The 24609-nt window shown below is 39.9% G+C and overlaps 1 protein-coding gene across 5 annotated transcripts in view; it reads left to right on the forward strand.

Moving 5' to 3' along the window:
* CMSS1 (cms1 ribosomal small subunit homolog) overlaps nucleotides 1-24109 on the forward strand; it is a 242431-nt gene extending 218322 nt beyond the window's left edge. For 2 of the 5 annotated variants that reach the window (XM_054207582.1, XM_054207559.1), the window contains exons 2-10: nucleotides 4885-4985; nucleotides 8899-8970; nucleotides 12627-12756; nucleotides 15601-15660; nucleotides 16344-16446; nucleotides 17648-17708; nucleotides 18606-18693; nucleotides 20337-20425; nucleotides 23423-24107. In XM_054207582.1, the coding sequence (XP_054063557.1) occupies nucleotides 4885-4985; nucleotides 8899-8970; nucleotides 12627-12756; nucleotides 15601-15660; nucleotides 16344-16446; nucleotides 17648-17708; nucleotides 18606-18693; nucleotides 20337-20425; nucleotides 23423-23506 (788 nt within the window). In that variant the 3' untranslated portion in view covers nucleotides 23507-24107. Of the gene's footprint in view, nucleotides 1-4884; nucleotides 4986-8898; nucleotides 8971-12626; nucleotides 12757-15600; nucleotides 15661-16343; nucleotides 16447-17647; nucleotides 17709-18605; nucleotides 18694-20336; nucleotides 20426-23422 lie in introns of all 5 variants that reach the window. The other 3 variants (XM_054207574.1, XM_054207590.1, XM_054207565.1) reach the window with 3 other exon arrangements.
* The last annotated feature ends 500 nt before the right edge of the window (nucleotides 24110-24609 follow it).

A 24609-nucleotide genomic window follows, 5' to 3' on the forward strand; every position in this document is an offset into this window, starting at 1 on the left:
GTATTTACATCAAAGAACGCGTCATTACCTCCTATATCATTAAGGTCTTGTCTGCCTTTAAAAGAACTAGTATAAATAACCAAGCAAATGTGCATTCTTTGTGAATATATTAGTTAATAAAGGTGATGATTAAAGGGAACTTGTTAAATTATCTAAATATCTGTGTGCTTATCTATTTATGTGCATGTGTATAAACATGCAGACGTGTATGTATTACTATGGGTGTGTATATGTATATATTTAGTACACATTTAAGTACATTAATATGTATATATATCAATATTAAATTTGAAAGAAGTTAGAAGCCATTGCACTGCATGATTTTAAGTAGTGATCAATATCATAAATGAGAAAGTCTAATTCCTATATGTGTGCGTGTGTTAAGCATAAATGACGTTTTCCATTTCAGCATGGTTCAAAATAAAATCAAATATAAGTACCTAATGACGGGGAAGCCTGTTAGCATGTACCGTGTCGCTGATGTAATACCAAAGGAAAAAAAAAAAAAACATGAAGAGCTGTGGAATTCACATTTATTTATCTATATCGAGAGCATTACGTGACCGTTCAGGCGTCTTTGACGACCTTGTGATTGCATAAGGTCTGTGCGTTGCAGGAAAGCAGATGCAGAGGATTGCTGCGCTCAACAACATCACCCCTTCAGCGGCCTATTCCGTCAGTGCCTGCCTGCCTGCTCATTTGCACCGCAAGGGAGATGAAAGTCAACGTTGTATTAATCAATTAGGTTCTGCATTTGCGCCAACTTATTATTAAGGAAGAATTTGTGTACTCTCCTGTTCTGGCAGCTTGACACCTCACAGCAGGGCAAGCAGTTCTACTCTGATACAGACGTGTTTGGGATGTGTGAGCTAGGTGCTTCTGTATTTATTGGCATCAAGTTATGATTTATTTTGTGAATAACCCCGCTGACATAGAGGTAACTATTTGCAGAGGAAAGTACGTTGTTTAATGTGAGCATGGTTGGCAGAGTCTGGCCTGTGGTACTTTGATGCCCACAACAAAACGCTTCTGTCGTCACGGGAGCTGACATGGTGTCACAAACAATCACAGCTTGAAACTAGCTGCTGTCTCGACTGGGACGTGAGTGGCGGTTTTTGGAACAGATAAAAATTTCTGCTGCTGTATGAAGTGAAGATATTCAGGTACTGCATAAAGATGCTCAAAATTGAACTATTTTCAGAGATATTTGTCGAGCTTGGGGCTGGACGCCGGCTCCCTCTTCTCTCGCTTCTTGCTGAAAGCGGAGGCCGTTGCATCACGCAGGGCAGTCCAAAGCTCAGATGGGCAGTGAACAGGTGGTACATTGTTTGTCAGGCTATTTCAGATCATGGAAACCATTTGTCCAGTTTTAGATTGGTATTGCTAGCAGTGTGTCTTTTAGTTATGAGAAAGAGAAGAGGTTATTTAAAACTTAGAAAACTCCTGTTTGCCTTTCAGAGCATGCCAAGTGGGATTTAAGAAGGAATGCTTAAAGATCACAGGCAGCTTCCCCTGATTCTATTTCATGTAATTCTCGTTATTTCCAATGTGAAGTAAATACGCTGAGAAAGAGCTGGCTCAGCAATTCAGTTCAGTGAGACATGTATAGATACCCTTTGGAATAGGTGTTTGGGGCTCAAGCACTGTGAGCAAGAGAGACAAAGAGGTGATTAGTTCTGATTTCTTTGAGGTACTTCATTTATATCATCGCTCCACAGCCTGCTTGGATGTAATGCATCCAGGACCCTGGGGGGATAGAGCTAGTGTGTGTAAAAGCTGGTCACTCCTCCAGTATCTCTGGAGTCAGGGCGGAAGAGACAAAAGTCAGTGATGGATTCTCAAACACAGAAGCTACTCCACCAAAATGCAGCACAAGAAATTTGCCAGAGGAAGGGTGATATGGAGGGAAACAAGCCCATGGTAATGCATGGTGCTAACACTGAGTTACCAAGAAACCTTTTAAACCTTCAGGAGTATGCTGGATGATGTAATTTTCCAGCTTCCTCAAATGAAGTATCATTTGATTTTTGAGATTCCAAAGTGGAAGACATAAGTGGTTAGTGACTTCGGAGAAGAACAGGCCAGGGAGGGAGCTGTTGGTGTGCAGGGGCAGGTGTATGCCTGCAGCAACACTCGGACATCCTCAGGAGAACAGAAAGGAAGAACCCAGTACATTGACAGATATTTGAGCAGTCATATAGGGAAGAGATTTGTTAGTCTCCCAAACCTTTGGAATACTCTCTCCTTTTCACTTCTGTTGGCCAATAAACTTTCCCAGAAAACTTTTCACCTTCAGCCAATGTCTGATCAACACTTTTGGGACAGTAACAGTGATGTTCTAGCAAAAGTGGCAGTCGTACTGGGGATGGCTGCTCATTCTTCTTGCTCATGATCCAAATGGCAGCTCAGAAGAAGAGTCAATCAGACTCGTTTTTCCCTCAGAAGACAGGGAAAATAGCTCATGAGCGCAACTCATGGAGATCAGTGCCATATATTTCCTAACGTACAAGTAAGCCTGAGATTTAATCTTGTCACGTCCCTTTCTTGTGCCCTTTGAGAAGAGACCCCAGAATGGATGGCCACCTAGTGTCCTCTGAGGTTGACTTAGCACCAGTTTAAGGGGCAGCTTAAAGTTACAGCTAGCCTGTGGTAAAGGCCTGCCAGGGGTGACGTCTCTGCTCTTCCCCTGCCACCAGCCACTCACCCCACATGGGATCTAGCACTCCCATGTGTGTGGCCACAGTCCATTCACCTGCTGATGTTGATGGCTGTGCCTGCGAAGAGAAGGAAGCAAATAGGCCAGCTGAGCTGCAATGTCCACTTGGTGCACGCATATATGCATTTACTCTACATCTAGAAAGCAGGGGCTTTTCTTGGTGTGTTCCCATTTCAGATTTCAGAATATGTCTTCATCCTGCACTGAGATGCCAATGAGTGTTGTCATTTCTTCCATGGTGTTTGTTTGCATCTGAATTAAGTTCATTAACATGTTTATCCTTCACTTAGGAGTCTCTTGGTTGTACTGGACAGAAAACAAATTCTCTTCTCAGTTGCTACTCTGTTTCTAAAGTTCTTGCTGTTTGCCAAGAATCTAATCTGTATCAAATAAGATTTCATGACAGATGACATCCAACCTGCTAAAACATTCATTGGTTTTCTTCAACTTCCCAAATTTTTTTGAACTCTGAAACAGCTGTCACAACCTGACCTTAGGATGCTGACTGTTACACAAGCTTTTCAAAGTGGGAAAAGGAGTGGAAGTTACAATTTGTAAGTTCCAATTAACTTCCAAGTACAATTAACAAGTTCCAATATGTACCCATTTTGCCACCTGTTCTGTTGCATTAGGATTTTCAAAGCCACTGCCTTGTTGCCCTATAATATATCATGTTGCATTCGTGGATGAACAAAGATTTCTTTTTCCTCTTCATATCCTTTTACTTACCTTTCACTTAAATCCTTTGACGTATTTTTCACATATCCTTCTACTTATCTCTTTCCAATAGGTACCTGTTTCAACATGGAATTAGCAAATACCAGCCTTGGTTGATTTTCTCTCTCTCTCATGTTCTCTGGCCATCAGTTTACTCTGCTCACAGCTAGCGATTGTATAAATGCAGTTACGTCATCCATACTTAGGGTGACGCTTAAGAAATCCTACTGTTCCTCTTCATTCAAAATAAATAACTTAATCTTGAAGCTGTCAATTTACAACTTCAGAATACCAGAGATTGCAATAGTGACTAAGTACCGGTTGGGTGGAAATCTTGCAGATACAGAAATTGAAATTATTCAGTTCGATGGATGATAATGCTTCTGGCAATGATCAGGGAAGTAATTCAGTCCCCAGCAGAAACTTCTGTGTTTGAATACAACATCTTGAGCGCTAATATAGCACTATTAGAGGGAACTGTTGCTGTGGTTATTTTTTTTTCCACAAAAGTCTCACTGTAGATAAGAGATGAAGAAGAAAATGAGTAGAAACATCTTGATTTAAATAGTTTTCTTTCAAAACAAAGCCTTAAAAAAGGAAAGTCTTGTGGACATTCTGCTTAAACTTTGGGAATGGTGCCTTTGCCTAATTGTTACTGAAGTAAGAGACACACAGTTAAAATGTACTTGCAGAAAATATTTGCATATATTTTTATACAATAGGACATTATACCAATCTTGTAATTTCTCCGCTAGGTAATTGGTGTCAGTAAGGCATTTTGGGCTTTTAGATGGAGGCTGGGGTGGGTTTTGTGTGCATTTTTGCATGTGTTTGGTTTGGTTTATTTTTTTCCTTCCTTCATCTGCAAGACTTGTTTTAGTAGGAGGAGATGACTTATTCTGAAAGAAGTGTCAGCAAACTTAGCAAGAAAGATGTGTTTTTACAGTGATCCTATGAACCATAGTGCCATTAGTCTTCAGTACCGGTGCTATTGCTTGTTTTGGAGTCTAATGAGATAGGTCTCTAATTATATACGGTGACTGCAGTGCTGTGGATCCAAGATTATGTTTTACTTGCTTTGAAATACTGCAGAGAGATGTCAAGATGTAGTTTATCAAAAACATCTTCTTGCATTGTTCACTGCTTAGCTTAATTGAACGGAGGTTTTGGAAAGATTAGATATTTCTACCTGTGATGCTGCAGCTGGCTCTGACTGTGCAGCATTCCAGAAAGACAGAGAAATATGTTGCCTACTAGATGTAATACTGTGAAGAGGAGAGGAAACCTGGGATTTTTCTTAGAATAAATTTCAGATACCAGTGTTCTAAAATGATAAAAAATTCAATTACAGCTGTACTTATTGCCAGTCTTGAGATTGTAGTATTTTTGAATGCAAAGATAGGAGGTGGATTTGAAAAACAGTAACAAAACCCCTTCTTTTTTCTTATTAGATCCTTCAGATGATGAAGCTATTGAGAAAGCAAGTGATAGCAGGACAGCAATACATCAAGTTTCGGATTCCAAACCTGCTGTGACAAAGAAAAGAAAACAGGTTTGTAAGTTTAGCAATTGTGTAGAGCACAGAGATGATACTGTGTAGGGAAGCAGAGTCCCCTCTCATTCAGTAAAGGGACGCTTTTCTTCAATCTTTATCTGATCTGTTCATGTAATAAGATTGTTTTATTAAATTATTTTGCCTTATTTGGAAGTGATCGCATTCCAGTACATTTCAATAATAACATCACTCTTGTGTTTTGTGAGTTGAGATTGCCAGGTGCGTCTCCTACAAAGTGACTGTCTAGTGATAAAAGCCTGGGTGGTGCCACGCAGTGTCCTCCCCTCTCTTCTTTTCCCTTTCCCTGCACACACGAGGTCTTGAAAGCGATATTTAAATGTTGTGCAGCATCTCTACCCAAGCATGTCCCCAGTGCAAAGTCCAAGTGAAGAAGAATTTAGATCTACGTGGACTGACGTTTTCATAGCCTTGCACTACTAAAAGCTTCCTTTAAAACCAGTAGGAACTGTGTTGTCAGCATTACATGGAATATGATAAGGAAAAGGCAGCAAAGTCTTTGACAGTTATCATCAGCCCAACTTGAGCAAAAAAGAGTCATCTAGAGGTCTGCTGATTTGAAGTCTCTTGTTTGAAAGTAAATTTCTTCTGCCTTCCTGATACCCTAAAGGAGAATCGACGGAATGGCTGTCAAAGAGCTCAAATGACTTTGGAAGCTATCTCTCCTTGAGGTTGTGGATATTAATTTTGACCCCTAAGTCAACAGTAAATTCCCTGTGTGATGCCTGGGCAGTTGCCCAAGTGAAAACCATTTGCAGGGATGTTCTTTTTCTGTAACAGAGAAGTGTAAACAACACAGTAGCAATTACTATGCTTTTGGGTGTCTTTCCAAGGAGACCAAAGGTGAAGCAAGCCAACTATCTGAACTCATTCCACGTTTTGATTAGGAAAGAGAGGACCGAGCAATACAGGAGAAAGCTGTATTGCCTTTGTACGTGCTCTACTGAGGGCTGAGGGTGCTGGTGGAGCCACTTTTTATCACCATTACCTTCACTTAAGCGTTTAGAACTAAGTTAAGACAGTTTGTGTGGAGGAGTTGCTTTGCTCTTTCCATGAGAACATCAGAAAGGATAACAAACACAGGTTATCCTGCCAAGGTGGACTGGGACTGCTCAGCTGTAGCATAACACCTGCCACAGCTCTTCCTGTTGTATAAAGAGTATCAGTCTGCATTTTGGAATTGGGTCATTTGATGTTTAGCCACAAAACTCCAGGAGGCAATGCTTTACGGGAGATCAGCGTCATGGATGTATTATTGCATGTCTTTTAGCGCAAAATACTTGCAAAGTCAGATGTATTTACAGAAAGCTAGTAGTTTTTTGTTCTGGTGCATGTAACATAACCCATTTTACTCATCCCTGCTTTATTCACAGGCTGGAAGCTGTTCTGCAGTGGACTTGGCACTTTAAAGCCAGTCAGAAGACAACTAAATAGAATTACAAACATTTATGTTTCTAGTCTGCAGGCTGTCCTCAGGCTTACAATGAAATGGCTAATTCGCCTCTAATCTGAATGACACGTTGATGTCTTTACTTTGTCACAAAATCCAAAAGTCAGAGTATAAGTCTGACCTAGAATGGAAACTTTCACACACACGCAAGAATGTTTTCACTCTACATATGAATTTGCAGTCACTTGGCAACACGTAAAGAAAAAAAAAATTGTTAGAAATATAATACAGGAAATATTTTATGTTCTGCCTATGATTAATAAACAAGGAATTTATGATATTTTAGTTCATAAATCAATGGTCTCCACATAAATTTCCTGTTTTCTGCATTTTAAGAACTTCCATGTAAAAATAGCATAAAAACACAGCGCACAAGGGAGCCGTGTCAAGAACCAGTAGGTTGTCTGCTTTGTGTCTTGCATAAGAAAAACATGCAAATAACCTTTTCTTAATGGTGGCGTGCAAAGAGCTATTGAACGCGTAGGTAGGCAACTAACATTTGGATAAGGGTCAGAAGTTCAGTCTAGATCAGATGCCTAAATATTTCAGACTGCAGATCATCAAAGATCTGTAAGTTTACGGCTATTCACCACCATGAAGTTTCTCTTTTTGTTGTGGCATTAATGTCTGAATAAAGTGGACTTATTTTTGCTGGGCTAATAGTATATTATGCCTAAATACATATAAATGCTGTTGTAAAGGAGATAGTTTTGAGTCTTAACATGCTTCTCTGAGGAAGCAAGGCTTTGACCATAACCCTCCTGTGTACTTCTGTTGCTGTTGAAAGAAAGGGTTACATACTGCCTTCGAAAATGAAGCCGTAGCATGTTGGTGAAACATCTGAATGAAGGGTTATCAGTGAGAAAATTTTGTTTCTCTTAGAGAAAATTTTTCAGCTCTGTGGCACAGCTTTATTTTCTTCTCATGCAGATACAAGTTGTGAGTGTTTACAGATTTATGTACAACAATTCACAATGTATATGAAGGAAGAAATGGGCCCAAAGTGAATGAGTGGCATTTTTCAATATGCTGAAAGAGTGGTAGCACTTTCTAGGATAGGGAACCATCATGTTCTACTGGAGGAAAGAGATTCAGGTTTGCCCCTTTTTGACTTTTTGTGTAGTACCTGTTGTCATGAAAGTGTCCTCCGGTTAAGAGAGGGGGGAGGGGGCAGTGCAAGGAGGGCTGAGAAAGGCTCGGATACTCTGAACTTCTGTTAGCTTTCCTTTGGTCCTCTTGGCCCTGTTGAAGCTGCCCTCACAAGGGAACAGAGGAGCAGCTTCTCTGACTTTCGACTGGGCTCCCTTTCCTGCTGATACTATTCTTCCAGGCTTTCCCCAGGGACCACCACTGGATTTGCTGTTCCTGAGCTTTTAATGCTCCGTGTGGTAAGACTTCTCCACAGTTTCTCACAGGAGCAAATTTTTCTAGCCAAATGCATCTTAGTATCAAGGGGCTTTTTCCTGCAGCTCAGCCTGTTTTCCCATTGCTCTTCATCAAGTCCCTTGTTAAGCTCTAAAGCCCATCTTTGTAGATTAATTTGCGTTTCCATGAAGTGAAGGCAAAAGAAAAGCAAATTGCCGTGCTCAAAACAAGGAAAGCCTGTGCCTGTCTTCCTCCATTTTGGACAATTTTAGGTGGCTAAGGACGAATCCTAACCCTGATTTATGTGAACAGGGGCTCTGGTACAAATGGACCAATTCATCCTGCTCACTCAGGCACAAAAGAGGGTTAATAATAGCAACATGTGTTGGATGAAGATTATTCTGAAATGCACCATGTATTTTTCTTGTGTGTATTTGACCCTGTCTGCTATGAGGAGACAAAGCAAGAATGGGGCAGAACAAATTTGAAACATGTTTTCCTAAATTTTGCATTACAAATGTAAAAGGAAATCCAGACCATGATTGTTTCCAATTATTCTTGCCCAGTTCAGTGGTACCTTTCACTGTGATGACCTTAGACACAGTTATTTTAGAGCAAAGTTTAGAAAAAAAATCACACAGTAATGTTAATGTTATATATATAAAAAATAATGTTAATATATTTTTATATTAAAAATATAAAGTTTGTGAAAGGTTTTATTCATTTTTTCGTCTTGATTTTTTTTTAAATGTATCAGAACCTGCTTTTCACCATTTTATGGAATTGTGACTGCAACCTGTATGTTTCAATTTTCTTTTTTTTTATTCCCCTCTTGGTTATAGCAACATAGATCTCAATTCCAAAATCAGTCTGGATATATGTAACTGTAATATTTTGATCCCTTCTACAGGCAAGGAAGTTTGGTTTTGTTTGTTTTTCCCTAACCCAGCCTTATACTTTCTATATCCCCTCTTGCCTCCCTTTGGTGACTTTTTTTTTTCCCAAGGTGAACAGATGCCTGATGTTGAATCCTTTTTTCTTACCTTTTTTTTTTTTTTTTTAATATGTGCTTTGCAGCCTACAGAGTGTTTTCTAAGTCAGCCTGAAGAAAAACAAGAGAGCACTGTAAAGGCAAAGAAGAGAAAGAAGGTATGAATGTCCTAGAGTGTGTTTGGGGACTGGGCAGTGGGTGTATGTGCTATGACAAGATGCAGAATTGGGACAACCCTGTGACGATGAGAAGTAATGTGGTCATAATGTTGCAGCCTCTTTTAAAGAAGAATAGAAATTCCTACTTTTTTGACTTCACTCAAAATACGCGCTCCCAACCTGAACTGTGGCATTGTGTCTATCCTCTGCTCAAGGGTTGTATATGTCTACGCCCCACTTGCAAGTGTTGCACACCAGGAAAATGGAACTGCCTCAAAGAAAGGTGGAATTTCAGTTGCTGGAGAATCTGCCCCATTTCAGTGGTGTGGTCAGGCTCCAGCTGCTGTTACGTCTTTTGAGCCAAGAACTGTCCTTGTTCACTCTTCTCATAGCATAAGTATATAAATAAATACTCTGTATTGTCCCTCTGGCCATGCTCCATCTTCACCTTCAACAACAAACACACTCTGCAGTCTAGATGGAAATTATATGGCACCAGGCAAGTTAATTGTCTTTCAGGACAGACTGTAAATAGTTGGCTCCCTCATAAGGCTGAGAGGTGGCCTTTTTATATTATGTCAGGCCTCTTAATCATCCAGGGAATGGGAAGAGGGAAGAGTGGGATTTAGCTTTAAATGCAGCTCTGGCAGAAATGACCGCAGTACTTGTTCTACTGCTGCCAGATTGAAAGCATCCCATGACAGAGACTGGTGAACCAGACCTAACAAAAAGACCCCGTTCTCAGACAAACAATAGGCGCTTAGTTACACCTTTGGTTTCAATGGAGCTAGGCCACTAAGTTGACACACACAGCCTGTCAAAAAATCCATCAGGAAATATTTATCAGGTTGATCTATGGGTTCCAAACAAAGTGCTTTCTCCAAAAATAAGGAAAAGCGGGGGGATAAAACCCTTTGCTTTTAAGCATCTGGAATGAATTGGAAGAAAAATAATAAAACTTCCTGCATGAGGAACATATCCCCACAGCTCTCCTTCAATGAAGAGAGTTTGCTCAGGTGTCCTTGCTCTTGCTCTTACGGAATTTCTCGTTAGTATCAGGCTTCTCCCCTCTAGAGTGCCATAATTTTCCTGAAGGAACCAAGTGGCGCAACGAATGATGTAATGATCCTGTGGAACGACACCTTAAGCTGAATTACCAAGTAAAATGAGCCTGATAGTTCTGTCTTGCTGTCTGCTAAATCAGAGGCTACCAAATGTGGGTCACTTAAGAGGCAGGTTGTGGGGCTGGAGAAGAGCTTTTGTGTGGTCAATAAGAAGAACAATGAAGAGGTTCAGTTGTGGGCCTCACGCAAAGGCGGCGTGTGTTGCAAGTTGGCCTCTGGTCGTTCTTTGGGAAGACAGTTGTTGCATGGCAGAAAAATACAATGGTGCTAAATGAGGGTGAAACTTGGGAAGGAATGCTGCAGATTCAGGCACTGCAAAAACCTGCCAAACAGCCAGACATCCACTGGCAGGTCTTCTGGGGACTGCAGAAGGCTTTGCGCCAGGCCAAAGGCAGACTGAGAGTAAGGCATAAGCACTCCATATCCACGTATCATAGAATCATAGAATGTGTTGGGTTGGAAGGTACCTTTAAAGGTCACCTAGTCCAAGCCCCCTGCAGTAAGCAGGGACATCAACTAGATCAGGTTGCTCAGAGCCTCGTCAAGCCTGACCTTGAATGTCTCCAGGGATGGGGCCTCCACCACCTCTCTGGGCAACTTGTGCCAGTGTCTCACCACCCTCCTTGTAAAGCACTTTATCCTAATGTCTAATCTAAACCTACCCTGCTCTAGTTTAAAACCATTGCCTCTCGTCCTATCACTACATGTCCTTGCAAACAGCCCCTCCCCGTCTCTCCTGTACCCTTTAGGTACTGGAAGGCTGCTATAAGGTCTCCCTGGAGCCTTCTCTTCTCCAGGCTGAACAACCCCAACTCTCTCAGCCTGTCCTCATAGGAGAGGTGCTCCAGCCCTCGGATCATCTTCATGGCCCTCCTCTGGACCTGCTCCAACAGGTCCATGTCCTTCTTGTGCTGAGGGCTGCAGAGCTGGACGCAGTACTGCAGGTAGGGTCTCACCAGAGCAGAGTAGAGGGGCAGAATCTCCTCCCTGGATCTGCTGGCCACAGTTCTTTTGATGCAGCCGAGGATGCGACTGGCTTTCTGGGCTGCAAGTGCACGTTGTTGGCTCATGTCCAGCTTTTCATCCTGCTGTCAAAGATTCATTTGGGGTCTTGCAGACACACAGCTGGCTTTTAGCAGAGGTGAAAGGCAGTGGCCAAAGTGGCAGATGGTCGGGAGAGGCAGGTGCCTACTTTGCCTTTGCTGTGGGGTGGAGTGGCTTCAGCAGCCCCTGTATGGCCTTCTGCCCCTTATGCCGCCGTTATGGGAGTGTTTGGGGTGTATTGGGAAAGATGGAGTGGTGAGGAATGGAAGAGAAGGAGGGTGTGGGTGCTGGGATGGAGTGAGGGAAAGAGGGATGGAAAAAGATGTCCCTTACATTGAAATTCCTGCTACAGCTCTCTCCAAAATTTCCATTGATCTTTGCTGCCCTAGACCTTAGCCTGCTGAACTTGCACTGAAGGTACCCACCACCGCTCCAAAGCTGTCAAAAATGCTTCCAGGCCCACCTCATCTCTCTCTGAAATCTCACTTTGCCGTGCAGCTGTATATGCTGTTGCTCCGTCCTAACCACGCTCTCTTGCTCCTTTTCGCTTCTAGGCTAATGCTGCCATGCGTCCTGATGAAGGCAAGTTCAGTTTGGCTTACGCAGCTGAGAAACCTTGAGCTGGCCTTTCACAAATGAGTCACTTCTCAGTGAGAACAAGAGAGGCTTCACATTCTGGCTGTTCTCTCCAGGCTGGCTCTATCCTTGAAAATTTGCTGTTTTCTTAAATGTTGGCAGATCATTCAGAATAATGGGAATCCTGGACTATTCTACCCCCATGACCCATTTAATTGTGGGGAAATACACAGCAACACTTTCACTTCAGTGAAAATTCGGACCTGTTATTTGCTAACATTCCTAAGGTGTAAAACACAATAATTATGAACTCATGTCCAGGCTCTACAAATTATTAGTTTGGTTTAAAAAATTATACATTTTGGAAGAACAAAGCAGCTGCTGAATTCTTTCTGCTTGACTTCTGGTTTTGTGAGCTTTTAACTCATTTTCATCACACTTGTGTGGTATTCTGTGAACATAGCTAACCATCTTTCCTTCCAAAAGATAGATAGTTACCCTGTCTTAATCAAAATATAACCAAGATTTATATAAACATGCAATTCCTGTTGTTATACTTTAAGACTAATAAATTAAAACAAATGATGACAAAACCCTGAATTTTTGAACTGATATTTAAGTGTAACAATAGCAAAACTCACAAAACCAGCTTTCAGTTATGTTTTTGTTACGGCAGCATTTCAGGTGAGTGCACAAGATTTTTTGTCATCAGGCTCACAGACAATCTCATCAAAGTATCTGAACTTGCATCTGAAGTCTGCATCCCCACTAAAGATGAAGGGAATCTTGTCCCATTGTAAGATGTTTTTCTAATTAAGCTATAATTAAGCCAATGTAATTGTATGAAGTTATGGAGGCGAAGAGCAGAAATTAGAGAAATGCCATACTTACCCATTTTACTTGTTTTTTCAGAAAAAAATTTCTGATATTCTGGAAAAATCCACTCCAAAACCTGGCGTCCCTGCGGATCTACAAAATCTCCTTAGTCAACACTTTGGTGAAAACCGTTCAGTGATTGAAATAGAGGAATTAAAGCTGTCAGGTAACTTATCCTATATGTAATATATAAAGAATGGGTTTTTGGTGTTACTGTTGAGTTCTTTTTCTGCAGAAGAAAAAGGATTTTAGGGACAGGTTTTGAGTTGTACTTTTTTATGGAAATACTTTCTTATACTGTATATTAATTTGCCGTTTAAGTATAGATGTTAGTTTCTTCAGAATAAATGTGAGGTTTCTCGGAATTACATAAATGAAAAGAAACATTGTTTAAATGTGTCCTTTTACTATAAAGTAGTCATTTCAGGAGCTTACTTTTCTAACAGAAGTTATATGATTCCTAATAATAGCTTCCAAAATGCTAACTGGGAGAACGAAGATGTATTTTGTTTCGGGGACTATCTGAGCCGATCCGGATGCATAATAGGAGGGCTGACAGGAGTAGACAAAGAAATAATAAGACATCATTCTGATGTGGTTGTGAGATGTTGAACGCAGTGTTTTTTCAGGGAGTGGCATGAAATGAGATGATGGTTTTGGTCCAAGTGTAAAGTGACTGAGTTTTAACCATGATGAGGACCCTCTTGGTTTCCCATATTCTGTCTCCAGTTAAAAGCCAGTGATAGAAAAGGCAAAGCAGGACAGAGCAGGTTTAGCTTCTGTCACTTGGAGGTTACATTGCAGATGAAGGCAGCATTGAACTTCTCTGCCTCTTACTCTGCAGATAAAGAGGCGCTGTCATTTTCTAGGCACTATTCATTATTTGTTGATGATGGTTATGAAGAGCAAACGGCCTGGTAACTAACCTGCATACATCTTTGATATTTCTTGAATTTGAACCTCTGGTGTTAGTGACCTGTGGCCAATATAGGAGGCTTCTAGCCCAGCAGTGGTTGGTTTCTTTTAATGTTTAAGCCTGTCTTTCTATATAGATACTCTCCTCCTTAACATCCGTGATTATAGGCTGACCCTTCTTTATTTCTATGGGGCAAGTTCAGCTTTCTCGTTGAATCAAGAAAACCTGGAGAAGTCCCACATATATTGCTTTGAAAAGGTTGTGTTAAATATCTTTAGACCTTTAGGTTTTTTAGCAAATAATAAATTGCTTTGGTTTCTTTCTTATTAAAAGAGCCCTTTGGGCTAGTGAAGTGACCCATTTTCATATGGATTGGTTCTTGGGTTGGATGGAGATATTTTTTCTTTCTTTTTGTGCTGGGAGTTGGAGGCTTGGAGTGCCAAGGAGTTCATGAACTTCTACAGCTGTCATTCATGTCAAAGCACTGAGCAAATAACAAGCAACTACTTGGAGTTGTGTGTTCTCGTTAACTGACATGGTGCAGGTCAGGTTTGTAGTCAGCAGGGTCTCTTGCTGCAGTCTGGAGCTATGCGTTCCCTCCCCCCCCCGCCTTTCTGAAACTTTAATTTAAAATTGTTGTTAATGCTCCAGTGTTGCTGGACTGTTGGTGAAAAATCAGTGACTGAAGCTCGTGTCCTTTAGAAACCGTCTTTCGGATTGTTCAGTCATTAATGAGACAATGTATTCAGAAGAAGAAAACAGCAAAGATATTTTACCACTGTGAGGAAAGGCCAATGGTGGGTGTGAAGAGCTCTCCTATTACCACCAAATGCTTACGGAAGGGTAGCCCCTGCCCTTCCCCACCAGCATCAAGTGCATCCTTTAAAAATGATTTTAAAATCATTTTAAAATCAGCTGCTGATCTTTCAGTTGTACACATTCATTCCGGTTGGAGCTCAAGTCCCAGTAAATGTCAGTCTCTGTATTTAATAGAAGGGATTAGTGCAAATCAAAAGTTTTTAGCAAGACAATGCTCATTAAATGGAAGATAGCAGAGATGGAGAGTGGCTATGCTCAAGAAACTACACAGGCAGGACTTCGGCCAGGCATCAGCCACAAACCAAGTTTGTCACACTGTGTGTTCCAGTGGAAGTCGTGGATTGATGTTGCCAGCATTAGCACAGTGTGCCGTCCCTGTGAACATGAATAATGTCTGTAAGGAAACCTCCTTAATTTAGTTAAAATATATCAGCAAACATGTCATTCCATAGACAGGCACTCTGAGGTGCTCTTCTTCATGCAGTTTTTTAGATTATCTAATTTTAATCGCCGTTTTAAGAACTTAGGCTTTCTATATAGATGCTGGAGAAAGGAAAGGCCTTCCAAAAAACCTGTTAGGACCGTCTCTTTCTTCATTGCCTCTATATGAAGCTTAAAGTTAAACGGCATGTCTGCCACAGAGTGCTTTTAAGACTTACTAGTTAACATAGTGACCAGGTAAAAGCTACACGCTTAGTGGGAAATGAAGGAAGAGGAAGGCATTAAAATGCAGTGTAACTGTTACCATTAGAGTTGATAGAATTAGGTAGATTAACACAATATGAAAGGCCAGAAAGAGGAACTAACTTACTTGCAGGTAGATTGTTGGTAGGTTCTTGCATTTACACAGCATGAATTGTTCGGGTGATCTAAAAATGTATTCCATTGTAGGTAGATTGGAGGAACAGTCTAGCAGGTTAATTGTAAGGCATTTGGCTAAGATTTTTGATTGATTGTGGCAAAGACATAGGAAAACTTGCTTTAAAATATGTGATAATACCTGCACAGTCGTGTATTCAAAGTTTCATGTTGGGAGAAAAGAAAGGAATTGCAATTGAGTTGAGAGATGTTACATTCATTGATTTATCCAATATAAAGCTTCTTGTATATGAGGTATACATTAATCTTTGTTTCACAAATGATAATTTATTGATGGTGGATTTTAACACAGTTTTGAATTCATCAGTATAACTAGTGGTTATGCTGCAAAAATATGTATTCCTTTTGCTGTTAAAAATAGATCAATGAAAGTATTTTTTCCTTTTATGTTTTCAGATTCCTGTTTTTTGCCAGCCAATGATCTCACCCATAGTTTTTCTTCATACCTGAAAGAAAGTGAGTTGAAATGTTGAATGAGATGAAAGCTGTATGAAAAAATTGTTGACGTAATAGTATTGCAGTTTTTATCTGCACCTCCAAATATTTTTAATTATGAAATATTAATAACTTTAAGGATTTTTTTTTTTTTCATGACAGGTCTTGTTTTTCTGACTCTTTCTTACTCTATCACTTTTTTGTATCAAAATGTTTTAGAGTTTCTTTTAATTGCTAGGGATTATTTGTCAGTAATTTATTGTGGCTTCATAAGTAGGTGTATGTATTATCCTGCAGTAAAAATTCTGCAGCTGTCCACTGACATGAACTAAGAGAATTTTTATTCTCTTATATTTATATAGAAGTTCTGGTCTGGTAAATACATCTTTTCAATTGGTTTTCTCTGATACAAATTACCGTATGTGGGAAATGAAGACAATGCACTTCTCGTCTTGCAAACCATTGATTCTTAATGCTTATCTAATTTGTTCAGTTATGTGATATTTCTGTACTTTATTTATTTTGGGCATTTTATTTTCCAATTTCTCAGCCATGACTAAATGTTAAAGTGTTGCCAGAGATCCAGACCTCATAGAAGTCAGTATGTGTGTTCTTGCTGCTGGCTACCATTCATCATGTAGTCTTGTAATTTAAAATTGCGGCATGTAGTACTTTGTGTGTGTACATGGGCTTTTTCATTGCAGTCTGCCCTAAGTGGGCAAAACTCCGTAAAAACCACAAGGAGAAGAAGTCGGTGGTGATGCTGGTTATCTGCAGTTCTGCCCTTCGTTCCTTGGAACTCATCAAGTATGTCGATAGCAAATGCTGTGTTGAGGTTGGCAGTCAGTCAGAGGTTTTGTCTTGGAACCACAGACATAAAGGCAAAACTGGGACACTGTCCTCTGCTAGCCAACAAATTCACTGACTCAAACTGATGCAATATCCCTTGCTTCTTTAAACTGTGGGAGTGTGGTGTTTGGTTTTAGACTGAAGTAACACTTAGTACTTCAGTTGCATGGAAGTGCTATTTTTGTTTAAAACCAAAAATAAAGTGTAACCAATTTGGGGGGAAACATGCAACATGTTATACTTGGGAACAGAGTAAACCCGTAAAGCATCACGATCCGCCACCAGAAATCGTGACTTTGCACCAAAGACAATGAGGACATGGCGTTCCAGGGCCTCAAGTGCCAACAACTGTGTCTGGCCTGAGTGCCTCCAGGTCCATGTCCATGTTCTCAGCTGGCTCAGGCTGGCAAAACAGCTGTGCAGAAATTACCATCTGAGACTTAGGTGGTTTTTATATATACACAGTTGTATATAAACCTTTAGCTTTGCACAAGAGAAAATCTAAAATTTGGTGCACTGCAAAAAAACATGCAGAGAAAGCTGTCTTAAATGACATTCAGTAAGTACTGCTTGATTAATACAGAACACAGAATAGTCAGTGCGTGCCAAAATGGAGTGTCAGAAAAACAAGTCAGGTTTTTAGACAAATTAGTTTTGGTTAACTGGATTGTGGGCAATCTCTGCAATAACAAAGCCTGTGGCAGCCTAGATTTTCCCAGCAGCCACATTGCAGGAAGATGCTGTAAAATGTATATTCGTCCATACACGGATCTTTCATTTGTTGTGCACGTATGTGCATGTTCATTCACACCTGTATCTCAGTAACTGAGATGTTTTTTAATTAGAATTTGGTGATCAGTCAGTTTTGAACTAAGTTAGCTGTGAAAGCACAGGCCATAACTTTTAAATATTATCTGAAAAGCTATCTAAACAATGTTGCCCCTACTGATATCTGCTATTGTGTTTGTCCAGTTGTTGATAGCTGTTGATCAAGTAGCAAACAAGAATGTACATAGTGTTCAAAGTACAAGCAGGGGTCATTGGGGAACTGTGGGTCTCAAGCAAATTGAGAAATGCCAGCTAGATTTGCTTTCCTTCTGTGTGGTCTTAATCCCAGCCCTGATGCTTGCATTTCCTTTTTCAATTTTTTTATTGCTAGGTCAATGACAGCATTTAAAGGAGACTGCAGAGTTCTCAAGCTGTTTGCAAAGCACATAAAGGTAAGAAAGCTGCAAGGGCATTTTGATAGAACAGCTAACTAGTGTCATACCATTTTCTTTTTAAAGCATTCAGCAATAGCTCCTTTCATTAGAGCGTTCCTTTCTCTAAGTAAAGCTTCCTTTGGTAACCTATTGTTGCAGTTTGACAAATACTGACAAACAACATCTCTAGTGGCTCTGATGCAATCCTGTGCAGAATGTAGATGCTCATGCATGTGCTATGTTTTAAAGATGTCCCATATTCCTTTCAGGTCCTCATTCAAGTGGCTTTTGCCTGTTTAAATAGAAGGCTCACACATATAGGTTTGTAGAAGCAAACTATACCAGCACCCATATTTGCATTCTGTCAATTGGATGCCTGAATACCCAACATCCATACCTGTTGGAGAGCAGAAATTACAGGGATGTTGGAAGTAATGAGCATACATTTGGCCTTTGATATAAACACTGCCAAACACACAAATGTCACTTGCTTTATTTCACCCTTTTTCAGTGTCTCCATCTTGAAGGAGTGCTAATTCACTCTGTGAATTAGCCAAAGCTAATTCACTTTGTCAATTTTCCAGATATTTCCAGAGACTTTGTTTAAATGCTGAAGGAAGGATACTGTTCTCACCTGCAGAAATAGTTGGTGCAATAGCAGATTTTTAAAGCTGAAAATGACTGAACTTCTCGAGAAGTGTGATGCCCAGCTGGCTGTTGTATTTCTTAAATTTTCTCTCAGGTAGATCAGTTTCACAGTTTGAAAGATGAATAGCATTTGTTACTTGATGGTATTCTAGAAAGAGATACTATGAGATCTTGAATTTACGTCCAGCTCTTTGAGGAGAAAATTTAAAACAATCATTTGAGTTTGTGTTTTTTTCACTATGGTTTGTCTTTCTCTCTTCCAATTAGATCAAGGAACAGATGAATATGTTGGAGAAAGGCGTGTTCCATATTGGGGTTGGAACTCCTGGGAGAGTAAAAGCACTGGTGGAGCAAGGTAGGAGAACAAGAAGGGATTTCTCCATAGGTGTCTTATTCTTGGTCTCTTGAGAAAAAAGACTTCAATTGTTTTTTGAAGCGCTTAGGTTAAACGTGAATCTGTGGATTTGGATACCAATCTGTAATGTTCTATTTCTCCGCTTCTACTATGTCAGTCAAAATGAGGTCAGGATTGTAGCAGTTGCTTGTATGATCACTTTAATCTAGCATAAATCAGTATTACCAGAGAAAGGCAGAGTAATACTTGCCCCCTTCCTAGGGCCCCCCAGTCAGTGCCCACTTATTCCCCCTTCCTGCTTCTTGTGCTAACCCAAGAGTCTGCTTGGCAGCTCAGTGAACTGATCCCAATTAGGTCTGATCCCAATTAAAACAAAACCAGTGTGCACACAAAATCAGGTAATGAGCAGGCAGAGGTGGGGGACTTCCTCTTTTGGCAGGAATACTGATTTATGCTGACTTGAGAGTGATTGCAAAACCATGATGTAAGATTTAAAGCTTCAGGAAACCAAACACTGCAAGTAAATCAAGAGGAAATAATGGCAGAAGTCATTGTATCATATGTCACTCTGAGCTTGGGGTAAACTTTTGTGAGCGGTGAATAAAAGATCTGCTTGCTGATTTGATTTTATTTCTGATTTGCCTGTAATGAAATTAATTATGCTGTATAAATCTCCTTTTCCCAAATTTTGAGTAGTTTTTCTTGCTCAATAGACATTATGTATACAAAGAAAAACAAACAACAAAATAACAAGATGATAAGGTGATTCTTTCCATTCCTCTTTCTAAACACTGCTTTTCTCTGACTCTGTTTTCTTTTTGTCAGAGACTGGCTGTGAATAGGGACTCTACCACTCCTTCCAAAAGAGGGTACAGGAATAACATAATTTTGTTTCTTCCTGTGCCCTATACACCAACATTAAGTCATTACTGCTCAGCATATCAGCACATTGCCACGTTAGATGGGGCAGTTTATAGCAGGGGCACAAGGTGTATCATCTTATCCTAAAGTCTAGTCCTTTTCTTACACCTTAATGTTGCAGTGCCAGGTCACTAGAGAATGGAGAGGAGCCAAAACTGATATGAAAAATTGCGGACATCGTGTAGAAGACCAGAGAAAAAATAGGCAAGAGCTGGAGGGTCGGTTCAGAAAGGATCTTTTCTTCTTTCACCACCATTTGTTTGGAGGATAAAGGAATTCTTCAGCAGCACCACTGACCTGATTCACATTCACATAGCACCCAGTCCTGTAAATTGCTAAACACTGTCAGTTCCCATTAACAGGATTTTTCAGGCTAGGGTCCTTGTAACTACCAGCTCCTCATCAGCTGTGGAAATTCAACTCCTGTGGTTTCAACAGGAGGAAGCTTGAGGAATTATTTTCTGGCAGGATGTTAGCTCTTGACAAGCCTGGCAACAGTAGTTGTTCTGCTTTTGTGTTTATCTTCCAAAAAGGCATGGGATTATGTGGTTAAGGGGGTTTGCAGTGTCACTGCATTAGTTTTCCAACCAGCGAATGTAGTACTTAAGTGTTCAAAGATTAGTTTCCTTGGGAACAGACAGCAAAAGATGTAAAAGCCAAAAATCATTTTGATAAGCACATGTTATATTGTCTCGGTAGTAAAATTTATGTTGTCTTTTTAGATGGCCTGTGCTTGAACTCCACAAAATATATGATTCTGGATTGGAACTGGAGAGATCAAAAACTAAGGAGAATGATGGATATCCCTGAGGTACTGTATAAGCACCTGTATATATTATATTCTGTGTATTCATAACTTCTGATTCTAGCGTCCAGATCTTGGTCCGTAAGATTTTATTTCTGTAAAACTGACTTCAGTGGTCTAGAAACACAAAGAAGTCAACATTTCACTAGTAAGTCTGGACTCTCAGGTCTCAAAATTACCTCCTGAGGAAGACTTTTTTCCCTTTTTGTTGCAAGTCACAGGTGTGAGATCTATGGCTGTGCTGTGAATTTCTCCTGTTTATGCTAGAAGGTTATTCTACCTGTTCCTATCAAGTTCTCTCAGTAAGAGGACTTTGTGCAAAAGTTTCCTCAAACACTAAATAAAACTTGGGAGAAGCATTTATTTGTCTCCATCTGAGAGTAACAGAACTTCTTGTGCGTAAATCTACAGGATTTTTGGGTGTGTGTGTGTTTTTTTGGCAAGAGGTAGGATGCAAATTGTATAGAGCTATCCATCAGTTGAAGACTCCTTTTAAGATAATTCCCCATTCTTTTCAATTCTATAATCCAGTTTTCACATTTACTGCTGTGACAAGGCGTGTTTACCAGATGCTCTGGGGCATCAGCTGGTATTTAGCTAGCAGAGAGTGGAAGAGGCAGATTCCTCCACCAGTCATTATTAAAAAGCTCCCAGTTTCCTACACAGTGTTCCTATTTTTCTGCACATTTAGAGCAGGCCGATATGCGGAATCTCCAGGGATAAAGAACTTTCTGTGCATATAAACATTAAGCTGTTTCACAAGTGAAACAAATTGTCAGTCATTAATCCTTCTCTGCACTTGTCTGTATATTTGAATGTGCTGTATTTTACAGTCCCACATACACAAAGATACACGTTCCTAATAATCTTGGGTAAAGTGCCCCGCAAAAAATATACTTTGCAGAAATGAAGTAGCAAAAAAAAAAAAAAACAAACCAGCTTTGCTTTTTGAGGCAAGGAGGCTCCCTCTTGTGGTTTTTTTTGTACAGTGCTTGCACTTACCTGTAAGTTTTTTTAAAGAAGGGATAACATGAATTCATGGACATATTAGCACAAGACAATAGTATAAAAGGTGCTTATTGCAGTGGGATGGATTTTTTTTAAGTCAGCTGAAGCAAATATACATGCAGTAGACTATAGGTGATCCACCTCAAAAACCTGAAGATTATGTTGCTAATATTTGATTTTGGGCTATTGCAAACCTGAGCTATCCCTGTCAGCTCCCTGTAGGTAGCATCACAGCATTTCTGCATGTCTGTCTAGGAACATGAGCCAAAATTTGTGAATCCAGCTGTATTTTATCAAGGGAAAATCTTAAGGCTATCTTAACATCAAGATGTTAAGGCTTAGTTCAAGTTGAAACCAAGTAAGAAAGAATGTTATACCTTCATAGATAGCATTAGCACAAGGAATAGATGTGTGATTACAGAATAGTGAATATGTGATTTCAGAAGAGTCTTCAAAACTGCATTTTATACAGGTGACACAACATACAGAAAGGTTTTTGGCATCTTGAGCTACGTAAGTGGAGCATCTTGCAGCTATTTGTCCTGCTGCAGACAGCAGGCAGATTCCTGAAAGATTCATTGTAATTACACCAGGAAGCAAGAGCAGGTGGAAGCACATGTTCATTCTACTTGCTGTTTTTGTACTCACCAGATGTTCAGTGGAGAATTATGTACACAGTGGTATATTCTGATATATATATATGAATTTAAAAACACATGAATCTTCCCACGTGACAGTCCTGTATCCCATCATATCCACATAATGGACAGTGCCCTCATCCATTGCTCTTTCACTAACCTTAACATCTCATTAGTTAACGCTGTTGGATTTCTTTTCTCTTTCTGTGTCTCCCACTTTATTCATCCCAAACAATGGAGAGAAGAAAATAAAAAGAAAGCTCATAGAGAACCCAGAGGTGGGGTGAATGAGTTTATCAGTCTCTGTCTTGGCACACTTGGTTATACCAAAGCTTAAAGGGTTAAATAAAAATTGATTGTATACTTTCTGATCTGACCAAAGGACAAGCTTCCCACTTTGAAAGCTTTGTGTGTAGAGTGATGGCAATAGAGAGCTGTCTCGTCTCCTCAGATTGCTTGTTTGTAAGATTCAAATGCAGTTTTTTCAACAAAAACCAATATTGTATTGTCTGCAAACAATACAAACACTGAGCCTTGAGTAAGTTTGAAAATACAGAAAGTTTAAGTTTCGAGCTTCATGAAACTAAAAATGTTTGTAAGAAATGGTCTTGTGATAGAAAGACAACTGTTTTCACCCTCGCATACCACATCCAGTGTGGAATAGAGAGTCATCAGACTTTCTCACATCATTTATTCCTGTGCAAAGTGGAGGCACAGATGGATATAATCCCAAGACAAAACCTGCAGTAAAGTTATTCACAAGTGGAAAGAGGAAGCTGTAAGGAGACTCTGAACGAACCACAACGATAGAGAATCTTGTGTTCCTGCTGAAGTATGTAGTCAATATTTACTCTTAAGTACCTTTGTCTTTTATTTTTAGATAAGTAATAAGCTACAGCCATATCCGTGTTATAAACCAAAGTACTTTGCATGCAACACCTGTAGACCTGACCTTCATGCTCACTTTCATTCAGGTGTCTCAGACGCAGACAACGCTGTGGCTGTTGCAGTGCAGTACTGCCTTTGGATCACTTGATACCGGTCGATACTCTGGAAAGTCCTGTAGGATTTTGCTGCCCAGGATGGACCCCCCCTTGCTGTGGCATGCTTTATCCACGCCATACCAGTGACAACTTTTCTGTAGCCATGTTAGATGGAACTTCACGAGCCGTAGTTGTACTTTAGGATTGCAGAGCAAATGCTAGATATTTTATAAAATGGAATCATTCTAGAGCCCAGGACCTTGTATGATTCATGTCTAGTCCTATAGTAAGGTGCCCGAGTAAAGAAAAAAAGGTATTTAGCCAAAGCATTATCAGTAACTTTTGATGATTTCTTTGATTTTTGTTTTCTTCAGATAAAGAAAGAAACAATTGACCTACTGGAGATGAGTATTATAAAGCTGTGCAGAGAGGGGACTGTGAAGCTCGGACTCTTTTAATGGTTTCACCAACAAGGAAGTAATTTTCAGCTGCATTTTAATATTATCCTGTCTGCAATTGGCAAGTCATTAACAGGTGATGGAATCAAGAATTTTGACTTTTCAGAGGTCTATCAATACAGAAAGAATGCATGTTGCAACTGTTTCTGAGTCTCCTTTTCTTCTAATAATAAAACAGAAGTTTTGTTTGTGATTTTAGTATGGTTTTCATTACAGGAACAATGTGATACTGAAATTAGAGTTACATTGCATTCACCTGATAGATTTACTACTATATGTTACTTTTAAGACTTTGAAGATGAGCAAACGTGGGTGTGAAATTCTTTGTACAACTCAGTTCGCTGTTATCTCCCTCTGCTGTCCCAAAGGAGACGTTTACTTCTCTCATGAGAGTGGTAATCTAGTTCTTGCCTTCGAGGGTCTTTGAAACAGTATGAATGTCGGTAATTTGTCAAACGGTATTTTTCACCTGTCTGTTCTAGAGCTGGCCAAATGCTATTTTTTTGGTATTACATGATAAATTTACTGTATATTGAGACTTTATTTTGGTTAAACTGTTGAAGTGTGCAAAAAATATTCTTCTGTTTGTCCATTTAAATTAAAAGGAGATGATCTCTGGGTGATTCTTTTGTCATTGTGGTTAGTAGGGAATGGATGGATTTTTTTTCAGAGGACAAGATGAACAGAGGTGAGCAAATCGTCATCATCTTGGAAAGCCATTGATCCAAATCAGACGTTCTGAGAATTAGTTGCCCTTTTGTGATAAAAAACAGGTCACCTTTTTACGACTTTAAATTGAATCTGAATCAACAGCAATGAATGTAGTAGGTTAAGAAAATTGGCTTTGTCTTCCAAAGCAATTTTTTCTGTCCAGTGCTGTCTCAGCCCCTGCAGTACTCCGCAGTGGCATCCAGTGCAATTGGAGTAGAGCTCCTTTCATTGTACACCATGCCTGTTAGCTGGGCAGCTATGGAAGTGAAGGGAGAAGAAATAATGCATCTGAGATTACACAGAAATTCCAGTATAGCTGACGGTATCCCTGCAAATTAATAAGACGTAAAATATCCTACTGAATTGTGGTGCAGGAAAAAGCATATATTTAA

This window comes from Rissa tridactyla, chromosome 1, assembly GCF_028500815.1.
Source record: "Rissa tridactyla isolate bRisTri1 chromosome 1, bRisTri1.patW.cur.20221130, whole genome shotgun sequence".
Classification (NCBI taxonomy): Eukaryota; Metazoa; Chordata; class Aves; order Charadriiformes; family Laridae; genus Rissa; species Rissa tridactyla.